Source organism: Diadema setosum, chromosome 7 (assembly GCF_964275005.1).
Source record: "Diadema setosum chromosome 7, eeDiaSeto1, whole genome shotgun sequence".
Classification (NCBI taxonomy): domain Eukaryota; kingdom Metazoa; phylum Echinodermata; class Echinoidea; order Diadematoida; family Diadematidae; genus Diadema; species Diadema setosum.
This window is the reverse complement of record NC_092691.1, coordinates 19,126,576-19,151,170: the sequence shown is the minus strand read 5'-3', so window position 1 is coordinate 19,151,170 and position 24,595 is coordinate 19,126,576. Positions and strand designations below refer to the sequence as shown.

Below are 24,595 nucleotides of genomic sequence, written 5' to 3'. Positions count from 1 at the left end.
TTGTCTTTTATGCAGAAGAAGTATTGGAACTACATCATTGTATATTCAAGGGATGACATTTACAAGCACCACTATTTGTTCATTAAACATGTCATACTTTTTATCATCTCATCACATCCTTATGACTAACAGTTCTCAGCTTTGCAGACACACATGCATGTTCCCAGAATTCAGGTGACAGAAATGACAGATCCTTTGGTGGCAAATCCGGGATAGCGTTCATGCAGGGCATGAGTTTGTTAAACCTGGCAAAATCGAAACGTGACAGGCTGTCCGAGGCCTGGAACTGGACCGAACTCTTGTTGGCCTGTTCTAGCACCAAGTCAAAGTCATAATTTGCTGCACAGAGAGCTATCCTTTCATACAAACTCTGCACCTTCTGCTGCGGTCTCTTGCACTTCCTGAAATAGTTCACCACCATGGCGTTGTCACAGTGAAAGCGAACATGTGACCCCCTCCAAAGATGACCCCATGTCATAATAGCGACAAGTACGGCCTTCATCTCGAGCAGCTCCATGTTGAACTTACAGTGGGAGAGCCACCCTTGTTCCCACTGACTCACAATCCATTTCTTGTCCCAGATGCACCCCAGGCCATAGCGTCCTGACGCATCTGTATAGACATTGATCACTTGTGATCTCCCCGTTTGCCCAGAGGACTTACCCTGGCAAACCGAAATCAGGTGTAAGGGATACACAGAATATGACTCCATAGTATCAGCATCAGTAGCACTGCAGGTAGCATCTGACCCTTGTGACTGAACACATACAGCTATATCTGTAGAACTACCACTGATCTTACTGCCACTTGTAGCACTAGGCCATGCCACAGGTGCAAATGGTTGAAAATTTGAAGAGGAACCATTATCATCAGCAAATGCTTTATTCCCTCCTCGCTCTCTGTCGCCATAAGACTCTATGCATTCATCCTTAGAACATTGCAGTACATGGAAAACTGTGTGGGAGAAGTGCTTCAACACACCTGTGTGAAACTCCAGAGGGACTAGGCATATACTCATGCATGCAGCAATGTTCTTTGACGACGGGTGTCCAAGTTGCTGGGTAGGAATAGTGCAGGTGGCCTGAAAGTTACAGAGTCTGTGGTACAACCTCGACTGAAGACAAAGCTGATGAGCGGAGGCTATTGCACCCACGATGATCACACCTTTAAGGACCGTCATATTCTTGGGCAAATTAGAATTCCTGCACTTAGGTAAAACCATCACATGAACTTTTTTAAATAAGTTCAGGAAAATTTCTGCACATCTGCAGTGCAGTATTCAATACAACATTATCCATTTTTTCTTCTTTCAAAGTTGAAAATGGAATGGCAAATTTGTGTAATCATATGCTGAAGCCCCCGAGATCACTCTTAGAGAAACAGGTCTGAGCAGATATACTGTAAAGAGCTAGACTGAATGCTGCTGTGCTAAATGATGGATTTCTCGGCAAGTCTCTTCATTAGCAGCTCTTCATCAACCCGGTGCCTCATCAGATACTTTCCATTGTAGTGAAAGACAGGGATGTCGTACTGGTACAGGCGTTTCCACTCTTCATTACCTGAAGCTGTAATGTCCACCTCCTCCAAGATAAGCTGCAGGGTATGTTTGAGAAGAAAAAAAAGAAAAATATATTGTTACAGCCAACCCTCATTGTACCTTCTTTAGAGAAGTTGAAATGGTACTTGATCACACGAAACGTGAATAGGCAATGCATTTAAAGGAGGGATTAGAGAATTGTTGTCAAGCCTGAATAATGAGGTCTGCAAGAAGGTACAATTCACATATAGATGCTTTCACTTTGTAAAATGCTTTATGAACAAAAACAAAGGGACCTTCAAATTTACTCTGTCACAACAAAACATAACTAATGGACGATGCCTAGGACTCATCATCAGAGCACAGACTTTTGCTGTTTTTCTTTCACATCTGCAAGGTGACATTTACAATCTCACCTTGTCGGAAAATTTTTGCAGCACTCCCTTGGCATCATCGCATAGGGAACATGGATCCTGCAAAGGGAAATATGAAGAAAATTTTACCAAAGAGAACACTGACAGCAAGGGAGGTACTGTAAAAACTATTAAACTAGACCTATTTGTGGGCGATCCCACCTAATGAAATAGAATTAAACCCCTGTAAGACACATCCCCAGCATCATTCATCTCTTCTATCTCTTCCTTCTTTGATATTTTGTGTCTTTATTTTCTAATTTATTTACTTATCTCATTTGTGCTGCACACTAGCTGGCACAGGCACTGGTCCGATGGTCCCTGACCAGTAAAAATCACTGTCAGACCAGTAACTTATCTCAGGAATGGACTAGTAGTATACACTGTACAAATATTGACTGCTCATGAGGATGATGGTCGACATTATAATTCCCAATAATTTAATAATTTAAAGTGCATTTCACTATTCATAGTGTTTTTGATCATGCCAACCCTTCACGGTTCACCCCGGCCCCGGGGCGAGGCATGCCATCAATTAGCCGAGGCCCTGGAGGGGTGATGGATTTGTTGTTATCTCCATTTTCGCTGGTGTTCACTAGGTCACACAGCTGAAAACACGAAAAACATGCATGATCATTGTCTCTTTCGTATATTCTTGCTCATTCTCTCCTATATTGATGTGTATCGTTAGATAATAAAACACCAAACCGTACAACAAATTATTACATTTATGGGACTACGCACAAACTGTTTGGCCGCTCACTTGCGTCTTACAGAACTAAATGACTTTACCTTAGTATACAGTGTAAGCACTGGGAGTTGCGATGAACACTTCCTTGTGTAAGTTAATCGAAAGTACAGCCCAGGTTTCAATAAGTGTCTGAAAAGGAAATACATAATTTTGCTGTCTTTTTATATCTTGGCACGTCCCTGAATGTCCTGAATGTAGCATAGAACTAAAGAGTATCTGTGAAGAGTATAGGGCCCTAGAGCTAGCTAGCTATGGGGATCAAAGAGCGTACACCGACACCACAACCTGACAACCTTTGAATAGCTATGATAGAAGCGCACGCGTACGCAGTGCGCTCTCGATCTCTACACTCGTACTCTTTGCAAAGAGCTTAGGTGATTCAAGTATGAGGGCGCCAGATAAGCACGCAGAGCAGTGCCGAAGCTTTTCCCACAGAACTATCTTTTCCCCAGTAAGAAGTGGAAAGTATAGAAAAATCAGAGTTGGCATATTTTTGGCACAATTCTTGACGCTTCAGCATCTAGCATTATGCTAGGCATAGGGCCTTATTTGTCTGTTTTTAGCATAATTCTAAAATTTCTAGCTAATTTCTCACAGAAAGGAAATCTCTATGCGTTTCGTGGACTGCGGTACCTTTGATTTTTTGTTTGTTTGTTTCCTTATTTGTTTGTCAGTTAATTTTGTTGATGAGTGAAAGAAAATGTGAAGATTTTGTTTTTGCTTTTGTTTTGTTTTGTTTTGTTTTGCTTTCTAGCCGAATGAGCAGTGCAATTGGAAGCACAGAATTCGAGCTCCTTTTGGCTTGGCAGGCTACAAGCGAGGAAAGGTTTCTTTTTTTTTCTTTTTTTCCTGTTTTTATTCGCTTGTCAGCTGACTGGGAACCACAATAATAAGAACCGATTGGGCACCATGAACTGTACACCAAAATTTGTCGCTAAAGTTGTTGTTGTTGTTGTTGTTGTTTTTTTTTTTTTTTTGCTTGTCAGGCTATTGTGCACCACAATTCGTAGCAAAAAAAAAATATAAAGAACTTTTTTGTTATATTTTGTTTTGTTTTGTTTTGTTTTTTGTTTTTTTGTTTTATTTCGTTTTTGTTGTTTTTTCTTGCTCATCACCCAACTGAGAACCACAATTGATTGATATGATGTAACATAATTTCAAAGCAATTTCAGCATAATTTCAGGCCGCCTCAAGCACATTGCCGTTTTTCACGACACAGTGGCGAGCTGGCTATAGTTTACATATTGTAGCTCCTACATAGGCCTGCTAAAGAGCGTAATAGCTTTTAACGCTCAATGGCTCCTACCTCCTGGCCCTACCTGCTTCAATTCCAACCAGCGTCGATTGGGAAGGCTGGCATGCATTTAGGCCTAGAGCAAGGATGGGTTTTTGGATGGGTGAGAGCGGGTCACACCCAAAGAGGTTCCATTTATGATCCTGAACAAGAGCAGAGCCCGAGGATACCAAATCCTGATTGATGAGCAGGCTTTGACCTACAGCATTGTTCCGGAAAAGTAAAAGTAAAGTGTATCTGTATAGTGTTACACCTGTGTAGTTTCTCTACATTATGGCCACACACAAGATGTTGTTTTACCAGTCTAGTGCCATACCATCTCTTTGGTCACTACTGTAGACTGTATTATTGATACAAACATAGTGCGACTGTTACGGCACATTACAATCCCATAAGATGTCCCCGAAAAAAAAAGGTGATTAAATGTGTACAAATATGTTGTTTTTGTGTCCTGTTTTGTTAATTTGTTTCCTTCTTCTTCTTCTTTTTTTTTTTTTTAGGGGGAAGGGGTTGTTCGCTATTGCTTTTCAGCTTCAGAGTGGCAATTCCAATCACAGAAAGATGGACTATCTACAGACCATTCCTTGACCTCTTATACAGTACACATTCACGACGTAGTTAGGAACCCGAGCGAGGGAGCAAGGAAGTTGCATTTTGATATTGTAAATGGGTGCAATTTGATGTTTTTGCGTGTTTTATCGAATTGAAACAGCCCCATTGGTTTAAGTAAGGTAGCAGTGTTTTGATGTAGATTACATTTCACAATTTGCTTATAAACATAATGTCATTATACATGTCTTGTATTAATTCTAACAAGGTCTATAATATCATGAGCATTATGTCTGTTGAAACAATCAAATAGAAAAAGCTTGAACACGAGGGTGTAGGAGGGGACATTCCTCCTCCCATCACTTTCGAGGTATTCATGCTGTTCAGGGTCATTGTAAGCACACACCCACATACACATCATTGATTCCTGTGTAAAGTTCAATTTTGTACAGAGGGTTCAAATTTGACCAAAATCTGGAACTTAACTTTGAAATTAAATACGGATTTAACGAAACTTATTCATGCTCTCATATTCAAATCCGCGCAAACTAAATTGTACACTATTCAGCAACTACTCATATCAATGGCAGTGTTATTTGATGTATAGTTTTCGAACTATTAAGGATCAAAAGTGGGACATGTTTTTGTAACACCTATAGTAAGTACTGCTTTTTCTGTATTACCTTTTGCAACTTTAAATGTTTTACAAAGATTTTTGTTATGCATGTAGTATAAACTGCACTTTTGTATTGCTAATTTGTCATTAGTGTTTTGTTTAAAATTGTGACACCCATGTAATTCATTTTGATTCGATTTGATTTGAGAAGCAAAATAAATACGAATGAACGAACGAAATAAATGAAAATATAGGAAAATATATGAAAATATATACATATATATATAATATATATATATGTATATATTCACAGATTATATAATGACAATATTACATTCATATATTCATATGTGAACATTTTATAGAGATGTATAAATAGATATGTAATGTACATGTAATATATGATTATTCATAAAACACTGTCATCATTCTTTGGAAGAGAAGATGAGATAACATACAATATCTCATCAGGTGAATACCAATCACTAGTATACCAAGAGCTTGTCGGTATATGGACTGTGAATCTCATACGAGTCTGAGTGGAATGAGGGTAAAGGTATAGTGTTTAAATGCGTCTTCCTTGACAAAAACAATTACAAAGTTATTTATACTATATATATATATATGTATATGTGTAATATATAGTTCATTATTATCATTTTACTTTTTAGGATCTTCTTCTTTTGTCCTTTCTCACGCTGTCAACAAGAAGAAAGCGCACCCGAACGCCATCAGGGAAGACTCGAAAGGAAACATGTTGGCATTCTCCCGGTGAACCGTCTTCAGACCACGAAAACCGGAATGTCATACTTGGTTACTATGGAAACGAGGCCGAGAGGTGGTCTCTTTGAGGCAACGGTGCAAGTTCGTCGGCGGAGAGACGGAAACTCTTTCTACTTTCAACTGGGTGGGGACATAAGTCGTATCAATAGATATAGTCACCAAGCGGACTGCATCAGGGACATTGAGTATCTTCTAACCCAATATTGTTTCTGCCAAACTTATAGTATGTTGGCAAACCTGTTTGTCTGTTGTTAAGGGGTGTAGTATTATAAAATCTTAACAATCCATCAAGAATCCCTGAACATACTACCATAGTATTTTTGTCCTTATTCAAGTATCACATTCGTTCTAGCACATTAATACAAATGAAATGATGATGATGATTTAGCTCTTCATCTCAATTCCTTAAGCTTGGTGTGTGTGTGTGTGTGTGTGTCACTTTCTTTTGCGTAAAATGTGAATTTTAGCACTGCTTTGTTACTTCCTAAACATTATTTACAAAGTAGATATTCTTCTTCCAATAACCTGTGCCGCGTATTACAATTATTTGTGAAATGAATCCCAAGTACACGCGAAACAGGCTCGAGTGGAGTGTAGTTTCTAAGTCTACGGATTATGACATACAACATCTCTAAGGTAGACATAAAAAAAATGGACAACATTGTTTCTACAGTCACTTGTAGGCAATCTGGAGAAACCGGTTCATATCAAGAAACATTGATGGGGTATATCGTAGGCGTCCATTTTCATAATAACCAGCATTCAACAGAAGATTGACATGATAAAAAGGAGATTTTCGCTCTCCCTGATTTCAGGAACTCATACACTAATGCCAGCAATTCGTGTTTTTCCATTCCCTTTCCTATGAAAATACACGATGGCATAATATTATCAATATGGTTCCCACAGTCAAGCTTGTTATCAGTACAATACACCTAAGAATTCAATAAAGGAAAACCTTCTTCTAGGGGAGCATAAAACAATACAATGTACTGCCTGGAAGTATATCTCAAGAGTTGCCAAAAACTTATCATTTTGTCTTCTCAATAAATGACAATTTGTTTGCTTATACCACCTTAATTTTTGTTTAATTCACCATTTACTTTTCGTATGAAATAAATTGGGGTTAAGGGTGAAAGTAAAACCGTTAGAGTCATACGCAAATGACATAAATGAAAGCTTACATGAGGAGCCATGACAATCATTGGTGAAGATTATGAATAACGATATGCCCAACAAACTTCCTCGAGGACCAACACATTCAAGCGCTTTCAGCTGGGAATCAAAAGCGTTGCGTGTACATCTTATACTGGATCCTGTTGGACAGGTAACTCGCGAACCACGCACATTCAAGGCTTTCCGCATGATAGTGAAGAGAAATGTATTATATGCTATTTAACCGTATCAAAAACCTTTGGGACGCCAATGAAGATGCCTATTGTATATGAAAATTCATCAAGTGCTTGTGTAACTTTGTCAGGAAATGTAATCATAGCCTGTGCGTTGTATAATGATTTCTCTGAATCCAAATTGGAAGTTAGAAAAAAAAAGTTTACTGATGATTTATAAAGCATCGCAAAAGTTTCCCCCCCCCCAAAAAAAAAAAAAAAAAAATAAATAAATAAATGAATAAAAAAATCCGTCTGATAACATTTCTAGAAGAATCTTAAAATTACTCACTTCTTTCGAATCAGACTCTAAATCCACTCAAACCAAATCTGAATTACTTCAAGATTTTTCTTTTATACAGGGAATATCAATGCATAATTATCCAATGAAATTTGGAATGCACCATCTTTAAGATTCTTCCAACTTTATCTTCTTAAATCTAATTACTAAATTGAATACTGCAGTGATAATTCATACACAATAATGTATCAAAAGTAGCATTTAACATTTTTTCTTCCCTTTCTGGCTTTATTTTTGTTTCGTTTTCTTTTGTTTTTCTTTCTTTGTTTTTCTTGTCTTTATTCATTACTAGATTTCTCATATTGCATTTGCAGATGTTTTAGTGTTATTTTGTTATGCTTAATCTATATGACAAATGCGGGACCCCGCGAAAGAACAATTGTATTTGCTATGGGCTGAATGGGCTATCTGTTTCATAACATCGTATAACGTGTTTTCCTGCAAATTATATTTTGTCTGAATTCGGAAATAAATACAACAACATGCAGATTGAAAGAAATAAATGATCAATCCAGGGGGATGAAGACATGTTTTGACAGATTTTCTTTAATCAATCTACTCGCACTCTCTGTACAAATGTATTTGCAAGAGATTTCAACTGCTGATATACATTTTAACAAAAATGTCGGGAAACCGGCCATCTCCTGTTTTCAGGCAGTGACACTACCACCTCTATCCCTGGTTGCCGGCAATGACAAGAGGAATTTTTAAACAAATACTCAGGCTTCGGAATTTTGAAATGAGTCTAAAAATGTAGATCAGCAGTGGCGATCTTACAAATGTATTTGCACAAAGTTGACAATTGACAAAAATATGCCATAACACAGCATGTGGATTGTTTGGAAATAGAAATAATGAATGAATGTCTGGTTGCATGATAATTGAAAACAGGCTTATAACATCATTAGAAAGAAGAAGTCAATCGAGTATTGAGTTCAATCACAGTACTCTTTCATTGCATATACTTCAGTTCACTTTCAATGTGTCTTATGTCTCCACTTACTATATTTATTTATTTATTTCGATATTCTTTTAGCAGGGTAGCCCTTTCAGTTGGTTAACTGTTCTACCAAGGGGCCTTGCTCACATTATGTACAGATAAAAATGTCATGAACATCAAAGCAAAGTACAAACAATGAAATAACTTATACTACAAATCAACCACTACCCCATAACAAGTATACAAACTCAAACATTAATACAATGACAGCTTAATAACAGCTTGATAGGGCAATCAGAAAAGTATTGCCACTTCACCTACCCCCCTACAATGTTATTATTATCATACAATTCATTATCATTTCTTCATACAAAAAAAAAAACCAACTTAATGACCTTAGTGATATATAACACAAAATGACATAAACACACGAATCTCTCTCATACATTTTCCATATGCATGCTTTCATAACCTATAAATCATGCTGAGTACCCTGCATAATTTTTGAAAACAGACAATGACTGCACATTTCGAATAAAATTTGGCAAATTATCCCACATATTTGAAGGTTGATAATGAAAAGAGTTCTTAAAATAATCTGTTTTGGGGGCATTTATAAATAAGGGACAATTAACGGCATATCGTGTATGAAATGTTGTGTGTCTTACAGCAATTAATTGTCTGAGATAACGTGGGCTCATCCCATTGATTATCTATTATGTATACAAATACATGTAACTCTGATACTGAACTCGTTGATGTATTGACTGGCATTGCAATTTGGAGAGCATTTGCTTATGTGGCGTTAGTATACTGGCTTTCAGAACAATTCTTGCATACCGATTTTGAAGTTTTTGGAGTTTATCCAGATGACAATGTGCACTTCTACCCCAAACAACATTATAATAATCTATTTTTGGCAATATCAAACTATTATATAACAAATGCATTATACTTTCAGGCAAATAATGCTTAATTCTACGAATATATCCAACTATCCGAGAAATCTTACTAAATACTACATTGATATGCTTATCCCATCTGAGATTACTATCAATAATCACACCTAAATATTTAAATGAATCAACATGTTCAATACTACAACCTTTATACACAATATGCAACTTATTCTTCTTTATCCTCCCTTTCGATCCAATTAACATAACTTTCGGGGTTTTTTTTATATTCATAACAAGACATCTATTCATCTCCAACCATTGACCAATTAAATTCATTTTATCTTGCAAAAGTTGACTTAATTCCTGTACATTTTTCGAACGAAAAAACACTGCAGTATCATCTGCATACAAACACATTTTTGAATCATTTCCTAAATCAACTGTATAAATGTCATTTACAAATAACGTGAAAAATAATGGACCTAACAGGGAGCCTTGAGGTATCCCAATAGAAACTTTTCTAAACACAGACTGGGCCCCATTAATACAAACACACTGTTCTCTATTTCGGAAATAATCAACACACCACTCTAATTCCTGGAACAATACCATACCTACTCAATTTTTCAAACAATATAGTATGATTGACTGTATCAAAAGCACGTTTTAAATCCAGAAATATCGCCCCAATAGCATAACTTTGATCAATACACCTTAACATATATTCATTCAAATCAAGCAGAACTGTACTTGTTGAATGCAGTGGACGAAATCCCGATTGACAATCGCTTAACAAATTAAAATCATTCAAATAGCGATATGATTGACCATAAACTAATTTTTCCAATGTTTTCATTATGACTGACATCACAGATATAGGTCGGTCATTTTCTGGTTTTGTCTTTTCACCTGATTTATGTACTGGTGTGACTCTCGTCTGCTTCCATATACCACTCACCGGGTATTATACGTTTCAATGGATGCTTTAAACAATAAAATGAGTAAGAGGCTGTGTGACAAATGGGATGCCCTCTTTTAACAGCCGAGGGTGAATGTCGTCTAATCCAGGTGCCTTGTGAATAGACACATTATCTATAGGGCTTTGGCCACTTCTGCCTCTGTTATTTGAGCAAACATGAACTTACTGTCAGTGAACTTAGGGGGGTTATTAGAGCCTGTATTTGACTTCGGTATCTCATTGACTGTAGTGAAGTGCTCATTGAAAGCATTAGCAACGTCACCTGCATTCGATAATTTGGTACCATTGACATTCAGGTCAACCTGTCTGTCTTTGAACTAGTCGTGAATGACTGCAACGCTTTCCACGTCTTTCTAGAATCGCGGCTGCAAGAGTGAAATTCATCAAAATGATATTGCCGCTTTAACTTCTTATTCATATTATTAAGTGAATTACGGACCCTCTTATATTTTTCCCAATACATTGTATTACCAGTGTCATCAAATTTTCTTTTCACAAAAATCTCTTTCTCTAGACAATTCAACATAAGTATTATTTATCCAAGGCGAATTTTTATTCCGTTTTCTCATTGATATCTTTGGGGCATGCTTGTCACATAACTTCAAAAAAGATTCCTTAAATTTTTTTTTTTTACTTTTAAATTAAATTTAAAATTTTCAATTGATTTACGTCACGTTGCTGATAAGGGATTATGTGGACCACGACAACTCATTGCCGTCGGAACGAAATTGTTCTCTGTCAAACTTTTTAAACGAACGAAATATGCAACTCTGAGGAATATCATGAGGTACTTTGATTTTCAAATTTACCTGAACGAATGATCACTCAGCCCCATTGAAATAACTCCTGAGTTAACATTGCTCTTCCCATTTGGTACAAGGATATGGTCAATGCATGTACGACTACGATCAGTAATTCTCGTGGGCTTGTCAACAATCTGTTGCAACTGAAGGTAAGTACATAGATTATGAATCTTGTCTGACATTGGGTTTTGACTTAACATGTTGACGTTAAATTCACCAAGTATTACAACATTTCTGGAAGTATCTAACACCGATTCTATGCGTGATTCTAGTTCATTGAAAAACTGTGCTGTACTATTTGGTGGTCGATATACCACTCCGACATACCATGGCTGGGATTGTTTTATATTAATCTGTAGCCACAGGAGCTCTATACCGTTTGTAGTTGCTCACATTCTAAATCACTTCGTCTTGAATACGACAAATTTGAATTTATATAACAGATCACTCCACCTCCACAGAGGTTTCTGTCTTTTCTTTCCAAATCATAACCATTCACTTGCAATTCATCGTCAGATATTGTGTCATCTAACCAACTTTCCGAAATGGCGTGGTTAGCACGTTAATCGGGTTGTATAATAAAAATATCTTATATGATCCATCTTATTTCTTAAACTTCTTACATTCAAATGGCCAATCTTGAGGCCCGTGCCTTTTAATTCATTGATAATAGGACTATTATCCATCTCAATCGGCGGACTAACCTTCATGCAATTATCGCTTGAAATTGGTTCAAATTCATATCTTATTCTTGATGAGCAGCATCAACAAAAGGAAGCTCCTTAAATGTGCATGCATTACAAATCCAATCCTGATCACTCTGATATATTACGTCGAGTGGAACATTGCACTTTAAATGACACCATTGTTTACATTTTACACAGAGTATAGCATTCTGATTACTTTTTACAGGTAGGTTGCATGCAAGACATGGGGGGGGGGGCATTTCATGAACGAACTTGTCGGATAAAATATCTGACAAGTCAATTATATCCGACAAGTTTTGAGAAATTCTTTAGTCTGATCGGCTGATTTCTCTGAACTTGTCGGATATAATTGACTTGTCGGACATTTTATCCGACAAGTTACTTCATGAAATGCCCCCATGGATACTTAACATGTCTGATATATCTGGTTTAGAATTAAATTGAACACTCTGAGGAATCGACATTATGAAAAAAAAAACATATCTATCTCTGTATCACAAACTGCATAAATCCATTCAGAGACGGTCAAGATCACGTGCGTTTGCGATGTTTATTACTTTGTTCTGCGTAGTGAGAGCACGAATTCTTCCGTCGTTGGACCAGGCTTTCGACACCGAGTCGTGTTTGAGAGTTTTCCGCATGAGTTCTTGTCGTCGGGGTGTGAGGTCCTCGTGTATGTAGATCTTCCTTCTTTTCAGCTTCGATCGCGCTGCATACACTTCCTGCTTCATGTTGTCACGTCTTGCAAATTTCACGATGATGGGTCGTGGATGCTCAGATGGTTTCCTTGGAGTGAAACGATGACTTCTGTCGAGATCGCCTTCTGTGACTGTTACGTCGAGCTGCAGTTTCGTGTTGATGAAGTCTACGACGACCTTATTGGTTATATCTCATCACTCTCCTTGATTCCATGCAGTCGCAAGGAGTTGCGTCTCGAGTATTGCTCGTGTTCCTCTTCAACGTCTCTGCTTTTTTGCAGCTCTTCTTCAAGACGCTTGATCTTGGATTGCAAAGCAGCCAATTCCTCTCCTTTTGATTGAAGGTCGTGGTTTATGGCTTCGTAGACGTTCTGTGATACGCGTTCCATGATGGCATCCGTGATCAGCTCCACCAACTTGTTGATGAATGACTCTGCAGAGATTATCTCTTTTATTTGTCCCTGTAGTTGAATGGAGTTGGACGGGTCAAGGTGAATGGCGGGTCTCCGATGAGCATTGTCCTTGCTTTCGGTTGGTTGAGCAGCTGAAGTGTTACCCTGCTCTGACTCTGTACAAGGTACCTCTCCACCGGCCTCTTCCCCGTAGCTAGCCATCGGGGAGTTGCCTTCAGCTACATCGATGGTTCGTCAATTTTTCGTCACCTTTTTTTTTTTTTTTTTTCACCCAGTAGTTTCCTCCTAGATCTCCTCATCACTTCCAAAGTTTCATAACATTGTCCTGGAAGTGTTCTGCTATAACTTAATGTGAGTGGGGTTTCTCAAAAATAGCAAAAACGAGAGATTCAGGTGCAAATACTGGAGCTGTCGCTGAGAATTTCCGTCAAGGTCGAAGGCCGCCCTCTTTAGTTATTGAATATTATTGAATCATAATGGAGAAATTAACAACGCTCGTATAAACGTTTCATCAGGATACAAATTACAGATTACTTATAGGAATCAATATAATTGCGTTTATACAATTGTAAAATTCCCGAGCTGCATTTACACAAGTGCATGGAGGAGACCTTCGTCGAAAAGCAGGTCGCAGAGATTATCTCTCTTATTTGTCCCTGTAGTTGAATGGAGTTGGACGGGTCAAGGTGAATGGCGGGTCTCCGATGAGCATTGTCCTTGCTTTCGGTTGGTTGAGCAGCTGAAGTGTTACCCTGCTCTGACTCTGTACAAGGTACCTCTCCACCGGCCTCTTCCCCGTAGCTAGCCATCGGGGAGTTGCCTTCAGCTACATCGATGGTTGTCAATTTTTCGTCACCTTTTTTTTTTTTCACCCAGTAGTTTCCTCCTAGATCTCCTCATCACTTCCAAAGTTTCATAACATTGTCCTGGAAGTGTTCTGCTATAACTTAATGTGAGTGAGGTTTCTCAAAAATAGCAAAAACGAGAGATTCAGGCGCAAATACTGGAGCTGTCGCTGAGAATGTCCGTCAAGGTCGAAGGCCGCCCTCTTTAGTTATTGAATATTATTGAATCATAATGGAGAAATTAACAACGCTCGTATAAACGTTTCATCAGGATACAAATTACAGATTACTTATAGGAATTAATATAATTGCGTTTATACAATTGTAAAATTCCCGAGCTGCATTTCAATTTACACAAGTGCATGGAGGAGACCTTCGTCGAAAAGCAGGTCGCAGAGATTATCTCTTTTATTTGTCCCTGTAGTTGAATGGAGTTGGACGGGTCAAGGTGAATGGCGGGTCTCCGATGAGCATTGTCCTTGCTTTCGGTTGGTTAAGCAGCTGAAGTGTTGCCCTGCTCTGACTCTGTACAAGGTACCTCTCCACCGGCCTCTTCCCCGTAGCTAGCCATCGGGGAGTTGCCTTCAGCTACATCGATGGTTGTCAGTTTTTCGTCACCTTTTTTTTTTTTTTTCACCCAGTAGTTTCCTCCTAGATCTCCTCATCACTTCCAAAGTTTCATAACATTGTCCTAGAAGTGTTTCTGCTATAACTTAATGTGAGTGAGGTTTCTCAAAAATAGCAAAAACGAGAGATTCAGGTGCAAATACTGGAGCTGTCGAAGGGCACCCTCTTTAGTTATTGAATATTATTGAATCATAATGGAGAAATTAACAACGCTCGTATAAACGTTTCATCAGGATACAAATTACAGAAGGAATGAATATAATTGCGTTTATACAATTGTAAAATTCCCGAGCTGCATTTCAATTTACACAAGTGCATGGAGGAAACCTTCGTCGAAAAGCAGGTCGCTTGACTGACATAAGGGCCAAACTGTATCTTGTTATGTTCTTTTTTTTTTAATAAATATAATTGATAACTCTATATACCTTGCACAATTTTGCTTGATATCTAACCTCATCTTGCTGAATACCGCGTCTCACTTCTTTCAATATTCATCCTGAAATTATGGGGAATCGGATTTTATTGCATTTCCCTGATGAAAAGCAAAAGCAAGAATACCCCGTTGTCCATGGCCAGTCTTTCATTCGGATTCGCTTCGTTACACATGTCACGGTTTGCCGCTACAATGTATTATCACGTGATGGGTGAGATATGACGCCATCAACTATTGAAGTTCTTTCTGTGGCGCTGCAGAAGCTAAGCCCATTTGGGGATAGGTTTGGCGACTAGGCAGGACCGACAACACTTTCTTTGCTTCGCATCTAACGGTTGTGCCCTACTTTGCTGCAAGGGATTCACACACCGGCCAACGTATGAACACACAAGTATGTATAAGACGATATTTCAATATCAATTACTCATAATAATTGTGTTGTTCTTGTCTCTTCAGTCTTTCAAACTTTCTCAACTGTTGTTAACATTATAAAGCGAGAGAGAACCCCCACCCCCATAATCATAAAATGAAAAGAGCCTTGGCAAATTGATGACAGGTAAATCTGAATAAAGTGATACTTATAGGTAATCTTCAGTGATGATACTGTGACATCAAAAACTGCTGTAGTTTCTTATCTAGACGCTGCTAGAGAGGGATCGAGCGCTTGAACCGATTGCCGAATGTCCATTTTTAGCAGAATGTGATAAGTATAGTAATAACATTTCGAAATATGATTTTGTTTAAAATCTCGTGGAAATTATATTTCGCATAAGTCCAGTGCTTTTCTAAGGATGTGCTATGAGATTACTTCCGGTGATTTCTAAAAGCATTGTACATTAAGTATTTCAAATGTCCTACCTGCTCGCTATGCAAATGGTGACCAATACCAGAAACTGGATTTATCATTAATTTTTGGCGTCATGTCAGTCAGTCTGACAGAATCAAATCTTCTCAGAGTATTCTACAAATTTGATTTGATTTGATTTATTGTTCCACATCTCAAAACACAAAGAATATGACACAATCGATTTGACATAAGACTGGACATAGTGTCGTAATTACAAAGAATACAAGAGAAGACAATTTTACAAACATGAAATGTGGGGACCTACTAAAAAGCAAAGCTTGTAATGTATAGGTCCCTATACAGATGAAAATGTTGGTCTTCTTAAATAACCTTGTAACGAAAACTATGAAAGGAAGGAAAGGGACGTATAAAAGAAAAGAGAGCAAAAAGAGCAAGAGAAAGAAATGAAATATACGAGAGCTTACAGTGAAATACTAATTTGCCACCTATATTGCGCTTACAAGATTCCTTGTCACCCGAGCAACATAGTTACGTAACTGTAAGAATGCTCCAAAATACACATGATACATAATGATTCATTAATTCAGGAATAGCCTTGACATAAATGACTCAGTACAAAGAATGAAAAGCAAACCTAGAAACCTAATAAACGACGAATCTGATAAAGAAGAGGGAGTTCGAATAAAATTGCATGTTGTATGATTAGACATAAGCCTGCACGAGGGATTTTTTTTTTTTTAGTTTACGTTTAAAACAATTTAGTGACAACTATTCAGTGATGTTAGAGTCAAGGCTATTCCAGAATGTCGTACCTGTATGTACTATTGTTTTAAGAGCAAATGCAGTTCTTACGGGAGAAAAGTGAAATGAATTTTCCTGTCTTGTAGGGTAGGAATGTATGACTTTATTTTTTTTACAAACATGGGAGTGAAAACAAAAGGTAATTCGTCTTTAGTTAACTGGTACATAAATATCTCAAGGGAGTAAGAATATATGTCAAAAATCTTTAAGAGGCTATTACTTTTGAAAAGTTGGCTTGTCGGTGCTAAATAATTTGTACAATTGATAATCCTTATAGCTCGGTTTTGTATTCTGAAGATAGACTCCAGGCGTATTTGGAACAATTCCCCAAGGCCAGTATGCTATAATGAAGATATGGAAGTAACAAAATCGAATATAAGGTACGTAATATGTATATGGGGAAAACATGCTTAAGCTTCTGTATAATTAACACCCAAATTTCTTGACAGTAACTTACATAAATGATTTGTATGTTCCTGCCAAGATAATTTACAATCAATTAAAAGGCCAAGAAATTTAACTGAATTTGTCTGTTGTAAGTTTACCCCTTTGATTGAAATTGAGCCAGGTAAACAGGTAATTGTATTACTAAACACCATGAAATTAGTTTTGTTTAGATTTAAGGATAATTTGTTAGTTTGAATCCAATCATTAACGTGATTCAACTCAACATTAAGCATATCAAGTAACTCAGGAGGATTTTTGTGCGTCAAAAAAAAGACTAGAATCGTCTGCAAACAAGAGGAAAGAAAGGAGTGTGGACGACCTGGGCAAATCATTTATGTACACAATAAAAAGAAGTGGTCCCAAAAGGGAGCCTTGTGGAACACTACATGTTATATTTGCTGTGCTTGAATCCAAATCATTAATGTGTACATATTGTGATCGATTTGTGAGGTAATCTCTGAACCACTCCAAGGCGCTGCCACGAATCCCGTAATGAGACAGTTTGTACAGTAATATTTTATGATCAATATTGTGTCAAACGCCTTGGAGTGGTCCAGAAAAACTCCAAAAGTGTGAGATTTAGCTTCGATAGCTCGAACAACTTTATCTATTAGCAACAAAACGGCGTGAGTAGTCGAATGTTTTTTCCGAAAACCAAACTGAGTGTCTACTAAGATATCATGATCATTTAAAAACTTGATAGTTTGGGAGTAGACAACTTTTTCAAGTACTTTGGAGAATGATGATAAAAGAGATGTAGGTCTATAATTGCCCAGGTCGTCCTGACTGCCCTTCTTAAAAACAGGAATAATCTTGGCAACTTTTATTTTACTTGGAAAAACACCAGTCATTAAAGACAAATTAAATACATGGGTCAAAGGTGCGGCTACTTCATGAATAATTTGTTTAAGAAGAAACATTGAAATACCGTCATGACCTGAACTTTTTTTTAGCTTAAACAATATCAATAACATCCAATTCATCTACGGGCATGAAAAACATAGAACTAGGATTGGGATTCACTTGATATGAATGAAATGTTTTTTCCGTTAGTGGAATATTTCTGGCCAAATTTGTCCCAATATTTACAAAATACATGTTGAATGCTTCAACAATACCTTGGGAGTCGTCACTTATCATTCCATTTTGTATTATCATGAAATCATGCAAGAAGAGCAGTATTATACTGATAAAAAAAGGCGTGGTTCACAAACCAGGTCAAAGTATTATGGGGGAGGAATCGTGTGCATGTGTGCATTCAACAATGCACGTTTCAAATGCTGATATATTGTTCAACATTTTGCGACTCGGTGATTATGAAGACAGAATTGAAATGATATAACTGCCAGGCAAATTTAAGGTTGAAGACAAAGATTTGAGCAGAAATTTCCAATGTAGTTTCTATAGTAAATCACTCCACAGACAACCACTTATAATACTTTTACATGACACAGTACACATAATGTCGTCGATAAGGAGAGCGGAAATATAATTATATATATATATATATATATATATATATATATATATATATATATTATGGGGGGGGGGGAGGGGGATTACAACCCCAAGGACTCCTACACTCGTTCTACTTATATAAATATAACGGCAACTCTATTTCCAGCCATAAGGAGAAATGCGGAATAAATGATAGTTGGGGGAATTTTCGTGAAAAGCATGATAATATTAAAAAATGCAAATAATGCCCTTTTTGAAAAATTATTAGTTAATATGGACTAAATGAAGCATTGGGTTGACAAGAGCACAAAACGTATCTTATATCACTTATGTCTGTATGTTAATGAGAAGATGCGATTTTTTTTTTTTTTTTTGGAGAAAAAACAGATATACATACATTCCCCCAATGACCCGTTTTCTACACACATCCAATATATTATATACACCCTTTTTGTTTTCATTGCTGACAATCTCCCCTAAATTGTATTGATGGTACAATACACTACACACACATCTACACACACTATGCCATCTGTGTCCTATGTGATGTCCTGTGGAGTAATCCTTAGGCCCCAGATCACTGATAAGGCATTAAAAAAACATTGTCAAAAATTGAAATGGCCGAGATATCCAAAAACAAAGTAAAACAAAACAATCCTAATAAAAGGTGAGTCACACCTTTTATTGGGATCGCTTTGTTTTGGATAGTTAAGTCATTTTAAAACCAATTTTCACCAAATGAACTTTTAATTCCTCTTGGAATTACGCTCTTTTATATTTTATGTAGGAGGTTTCTCATTATCTCAAAAATCATCAGCAAAACGTTGGAAACCTGAAGCCCCATCGCAATCGGAACTGTACAATCCCTTTAATGTGGAGCTCGTCAGCATATTTTGATTAGTGGGTTGTATGACTCATGGGTTGCATGACTCGTGAGTGTCGATATCGCGACGTCCATCAAAAAAAAAAAAAAAGGGGGGGGGGCAAAGTCAAATATTCGTAGTTTAGTCAGCAAAAGATTGTAAAACCGGCTGGGATTCGAAGAGTCGTTATTGTTCGCAGATGTTTGGCGGGAATTTCACAAACTTTCAAAATTTCTTGCAAATTTTTCAGCATCGTTGGAGGTGATTTTGCTCTTGACTTGCACCGAAAGCCTCGTCATGGGCTTGTGCCGAAAGGGTGGGTTGGGTGGTGGCGCGTCAACACCACCCTTCGTCCAAAGCCCCCCCCCCCCCCCCCCGGTTTTGCCGAAAGGGTGCGTTAGGAGCGTTGGGTCGCGTCGCGTTGACTGGAACCCCACCCTTCGTCTAAAGCCCCCCCCCCCCCCCCGGTTTTGCCGAAAGGGTGCGTTGGTACTTTTTCTCATGTAATATTAAAAGACGAGTTTTGAATTTATATTTTACCTTCAAACAACCATTTCAAAGAGGCTATCGTCCGGATCGGTTTACACTCTATTACCACTTGGTCTACAGCCAGTTGGTCTAATAGACTGTTTAATATCAGTTGGTCTAATAACCAGTTGGTCTAGTCATCATTTCGTCCAATTACTGTATGGTCTAATTGTTATTTGGTTTAATTACTATTTGGTCCACAGTCAATTCGTCTAATAATAGCCATTTGGTCTATTTTTGGTCTAACACCAATTTATATCATCAAATACCGATTTGGTCTATTATGAGTTGGTCTAATTCCATTTCGTCTAATCATCAAATGGTCTAAAATAAAACCAAATTTGTCCAATATAAATTTGGTGTATATACATATCATTAATTTTGGTCCATTGCCCAGTTGGTCTAGCCTCTGTCTATCATCATTTAGTCTACACCCATTTAGTCTAATAACCATTGATCTTATTGTCATTTGGTCTAATAGCCAGCCTCCTGGTCTAATCAGGTACCATTTGGTCCAATCATCATTTCGTCTATATGACCAACTGGGCTATTTTTTTTTTTTGGGGGGGGGCCCTTTTTATTGATGTGTACACTAAATTTATATTGGACAAATTTGGTTTCATTTTAGACCATTTGATGATTAGACGAAATGGAATTAGACCAACTCATAATAGACCAAGAATAGACCAAATGGCTATTATTAGACGAATTGACTGTAGACCAAATAGTAATTAAACCAAATAACAATTAGACCAAACAGTAATTGGACGAAATGATGACTAGACCAACTGGTTATTAGACCAACTGATATTAAACAGTCTATTAGACCAACTGGCTGTAGACCAAGTGGTAATAGAGTGTAAACCGATCCGGACGATAGCCTCTTTGAAACGGTTGTTTGAAGGTAAAATATAAATTCAAAACTCGTCTTTTAATATTACATGAGAAAAAGTACCAACGCACCCTTTCGGCAAAACCGGGGGGGGGGGGGGCTTTGGACGAAGGGTGGGGTTCCAGTCAACGCGACGCGACCCAACGCTCCCAACGCACCCTTTCGGCAAAACCGGGGGGGGGGGGCTTTGGACGAAGGGTGGTGTTCCCATTAACGCGACGCGCCACCACCCAACCCACCCTTTCGGCACAAGCCCTCGTCATGTGAGCATAGTTCCGCTGAAGCACCGAAGTTCTTCTGATCATTTTACAACATATCCGCTAACTCACCTCTTGAGATATTTTTACGTATGTTTGGTGCATGCTTGGGGGCAAAGCGCTTAACCGAGGTGTCTCATAGCGACTTCACTTAATTTGATTAATTAGGTTTTTTTCTGCAAATTATAATCACAACCTATACATCAACGCATCAAACGATAGTAACAAAGATTTAAGAAAAGTATGGAGTTTGGCAGTACAGTTAAGTATAGACAATGAAATATACATAATGATTGAAGTCACAGTATATACTGGATTCACTCTAGAGTACGCCATATTTGTATTTGAAAAATTAAAACAATGTATGGGGGAATCTACAAAAAAAAAATGCCTTTGCTTGTGGATGTGGAAGTGCTAAAAAAAGAAATCGGTACACATTAACAAACGATCGTGCATGTACAAACCAACAATGTAAACAGCAGAAAGGAGAAAGACGAAAGAATTAACATCTAAATTCAACTCGAGACAGCTATCAATTCAACGCTCCTTGGAACCATTTGCCCATGATTACAGGAGCATTTGCATTGTTCGGGTGTAGGCCTTATTATGTTCTTCGTGCGTGTCGTTCAGCGATACTATTCATAACTTTCGCAGAATGCGTATACGTCGTGAGAACTACGCACAAACCACGAACGAACAATTTTCATCTCTATTGTCGGGGACACGTTCGAAAAAAAGGAAGCCCTTTTTCGACCTTCACATCCCACGCAGATTATTCGCTTTGATAGTGATAACAGCGCTTTCAGCCGCCATCAGATCCAATTACTTTGAAAGAAAAGCACCATGATATGGCACGACACACCCCATCCTTCCAAGTATTATGATTCTTCCTCATCCCGCCACAGTCAGCCACAACACAACCAAATCAACACACGCGTCCCACCGTCTACGTAATCAGGTATCAAAGTACGTGTGCACGCTGCCATAATCATATATATATATATATATATATATATATATATATATATATATATAATAATAATAATAACTCAGTATTTATATAGCGCTTATCAATAAAATTATCTAAGCGCTTTACATACTATATACCTAAACATAAACTACTGCATGATCCAAAATACTACAATTAACACAAATAATTAATCACTTCAATGATAATAATAATTGCATAAGTACACGGTGGTTTACACTACAATGAAAGCAATACCCTCAACAGGCTGGTAACATTTACCTGAGCAACTAATTACGGAAAAGATAAGCCTTAAGTGCAGTTTTGAATCTGTTGAGGGATGGCTGATTTCTTAAGCTCAAGGGGAGTGAATTCCAGAGTGAAGGGGCGGCGACTGAAAAGGCTCTGTCACCATGGGTGTGGGAGACTACCTTAGGGACTTTTAGGAGATTCTGTTCAGCTGATCGTAGAGAGCGGGATGGTTAATATGGAGAAATCATGCTAGAGATATATGTGGGAGATTTTCCTTGAAGACTCTTAAATGTGATAACTAGGATCTTGAACAGAATGCGCTTATCGATGGGTAACCAGTGTAGTTGTTGAAGAGTATTAGATACATCATGTTTCCTAGGAACCCTCTGGACAATCCTGGCTGCAGTGTTCTGGATTCGCTGAAGTTGGCTGATCAGGGATTGTGGGAGTCCAAACAAGAGGCTGTTATTGTTATCAAGTCTACTGGTTATAAATGCATAAACTTAAGCCAACGTCGCTGGAGTAGTGAGATACTGTCTAATCTGTCCTATCCTTCGGATGGCTATCATGGCAGAACGGCAGATAGAGCTGACATGTTCTTTCATTGTGAGATGTTGATCCATGATGCAACCAAGATTCCTTCCGAATGGGGACGCTTCCACCACCAGATCTCCAACTCCAACGGACAACTGTTCAGGCATATGCCGAAATCGCGATGAGAAATGAACGATTTCAGTTTTTGCATCATTCAGTGTAAGCATGTTCTCGTGAGACCAAGCTTTGACATCTGCAAGGCATTCACTGACAAGAGAGAGTGATTGAGCCCTGTCACTTGATCGGAAAGTCAAATAAATTTGGGTGTCGTCAGCGTACATCATCACTTCCGATCCATGCGCTTTAACAATATCATATATCGGAGCACTATAGAGTGTGTAGGTAAGTGGACCCATTACAGATCCCTGTGCTACACCACACGTGTCGCTGTAAACGCTTGAAGATGAACCGTTGATCATCACGACATGGGATCTGTTAGCCAGGTATGACTGAAACCAGTTGAGGACTGTACCGCCAAATCCATAGCGTTCAGCCAACCTCCGGAGCAAGATTTGATGGTCGATAGTATCGAAAGCCGCACTATAGTCTAAGAGAACAAGTACAACTTCCTGGTGGCCGTCCAGCGCCAGAAGAATGTCATTTTGGACCCTTATCAGAGCTGTTTCCACGGAATGATTGGCTCTGTATGCTGACTGTACATCTGGCAGAAGGTTATTAATAGCCAGATAGTCCTTGATCTGGCTTGCAGCTATTCTGTCAACCAACTTTGGGACAAAGCTCAAGTTCGATATGGGACGGTAACTACTAATATATATATTATATATATATATATATATATATATATGTATATATATATATATATATATATGTATATATATATATATATATATATGTATATATATATATATATATATATATATAACGAGCTGAAAAATAGGGGGCTCCGAATAGGATGGGCAGTATAAAGGGAATAATAAGAAATCAGAGGGCCAGGAAGTAGATAGGGCAAAGCACGGGGTGAATGAATAAAGGGAATAAAAGGGGAGGAATAAGGTTCAGACAGCGGGCTTAGGGCATGGTAGGACATTGTAGGGAATCAGACAAAGGGAACAAAGAAGAAGGACATTTGATAGACATCAGGTGATTTTCAAAGGGATAAAGAAATAGATAGAACCGGCAGGATGTTAGAAGTATAATGTTTGACAAGGAGTTTAGGTGTTTAACGAGAATATGGTGGTAGTGCGAGTTAAATTTGGAATCCTGTTGGAGGGGTAAGTTAAAGGGCTCGTAGCGAAGCTAGGTTTTGTTTTATAAATAATAGGAGGAAAGGAGAGTGTTAGGTTGGGTTCGAGACGCAGGTAGGTTACGCAGGTGAGAGGAGAGGGTCAACTTGGGGACAGGTAAGCGGATTGGTCGAAAGGGGGTTGTCAATAATTCAGGTGGGAGAAATCAACTGTAATGATTGGATGATAGGAGGGATTTAAGGATTAGTTTAAAAGGGAATGCATCGTAGGGAGAGACAGATTTTTCCGCACACTTTTCGAGACAGATTTCTGCAGAGATTTCTGCAGACAATTTTCGGCACCCACTTTTTGGGGAATTTCCACCCAGACTTCGCATTTCTGTGGAGAGAACTCTGCGAGATATTTGAATATTAGCAAGGATGCAGTAGCAGATTTGAAGATGTGGAACCGGTAGCATACTTTCTTTATGAACACTTTGTGGGGAAGATCGGGGTTGGCAACACACATGTGGACCGAATTGAATTATATTATAGTGGTGTGTCGTCTT

At 38.1% G+C, this 24,595-nt stretch overlaps 1 protein-coding gene across 1 annotated transcript; it reads right to left on the bottom strand.

Moving 5' to 3' along the window:
• Positions 1-1,420: 1,420 nt before the first annotated feature.
• LOC140230415 (glutaredoxin-like protein C5orf63 homolog) lies at positions 1,421-2,906 on the bottom strand. Its single transcript, XM_072310566.1, has 3 exons — positions 2,743-2,906; positions 1,954-2,010; positions 1,421-1,593 (listed from the first exon to the last, which is right to left on the bottom strand). The coding sequence occupies exons 1-3, from the start codon at positions 2,845-2,847 to the stop codon at positions 1,429-1,431; spliced, it is 327 nt and encodes a 108-aa protein (XP_072166667.1). The 5' UTR covers positions 2,848-2,906; the 3' UTR covers positions 1,421-1,428.
• Between the last annotated feature and the right edge of the window lie 21,689 nt (positions 2,907-24,595).

Bases quoted from the DNA above. Each gene is read 5' to 3' on its own strand.
- LOC140230415 (XM_072310566.1), bottom strand. From the start codon at position 2,847: ATGTATTTCCTTTTCAGACACTTATTGAAACCTGGGCTGTACTTTCGA. The intron at 2,011-2,742 runs GTAAAGTCATTT...TTCCCTTTGCAG, and splicing joins TGCTTACACTGTATACTAAG to GATCCATGTTCCCTATGCGA. The intron at 1,594-1,953 runs GTGAGATTGTAA...CATACCCTGCAG, and splicing joins TGCAAAAATTTTCCGACAAG to CTTATCTTGGAGGAGGTGGA.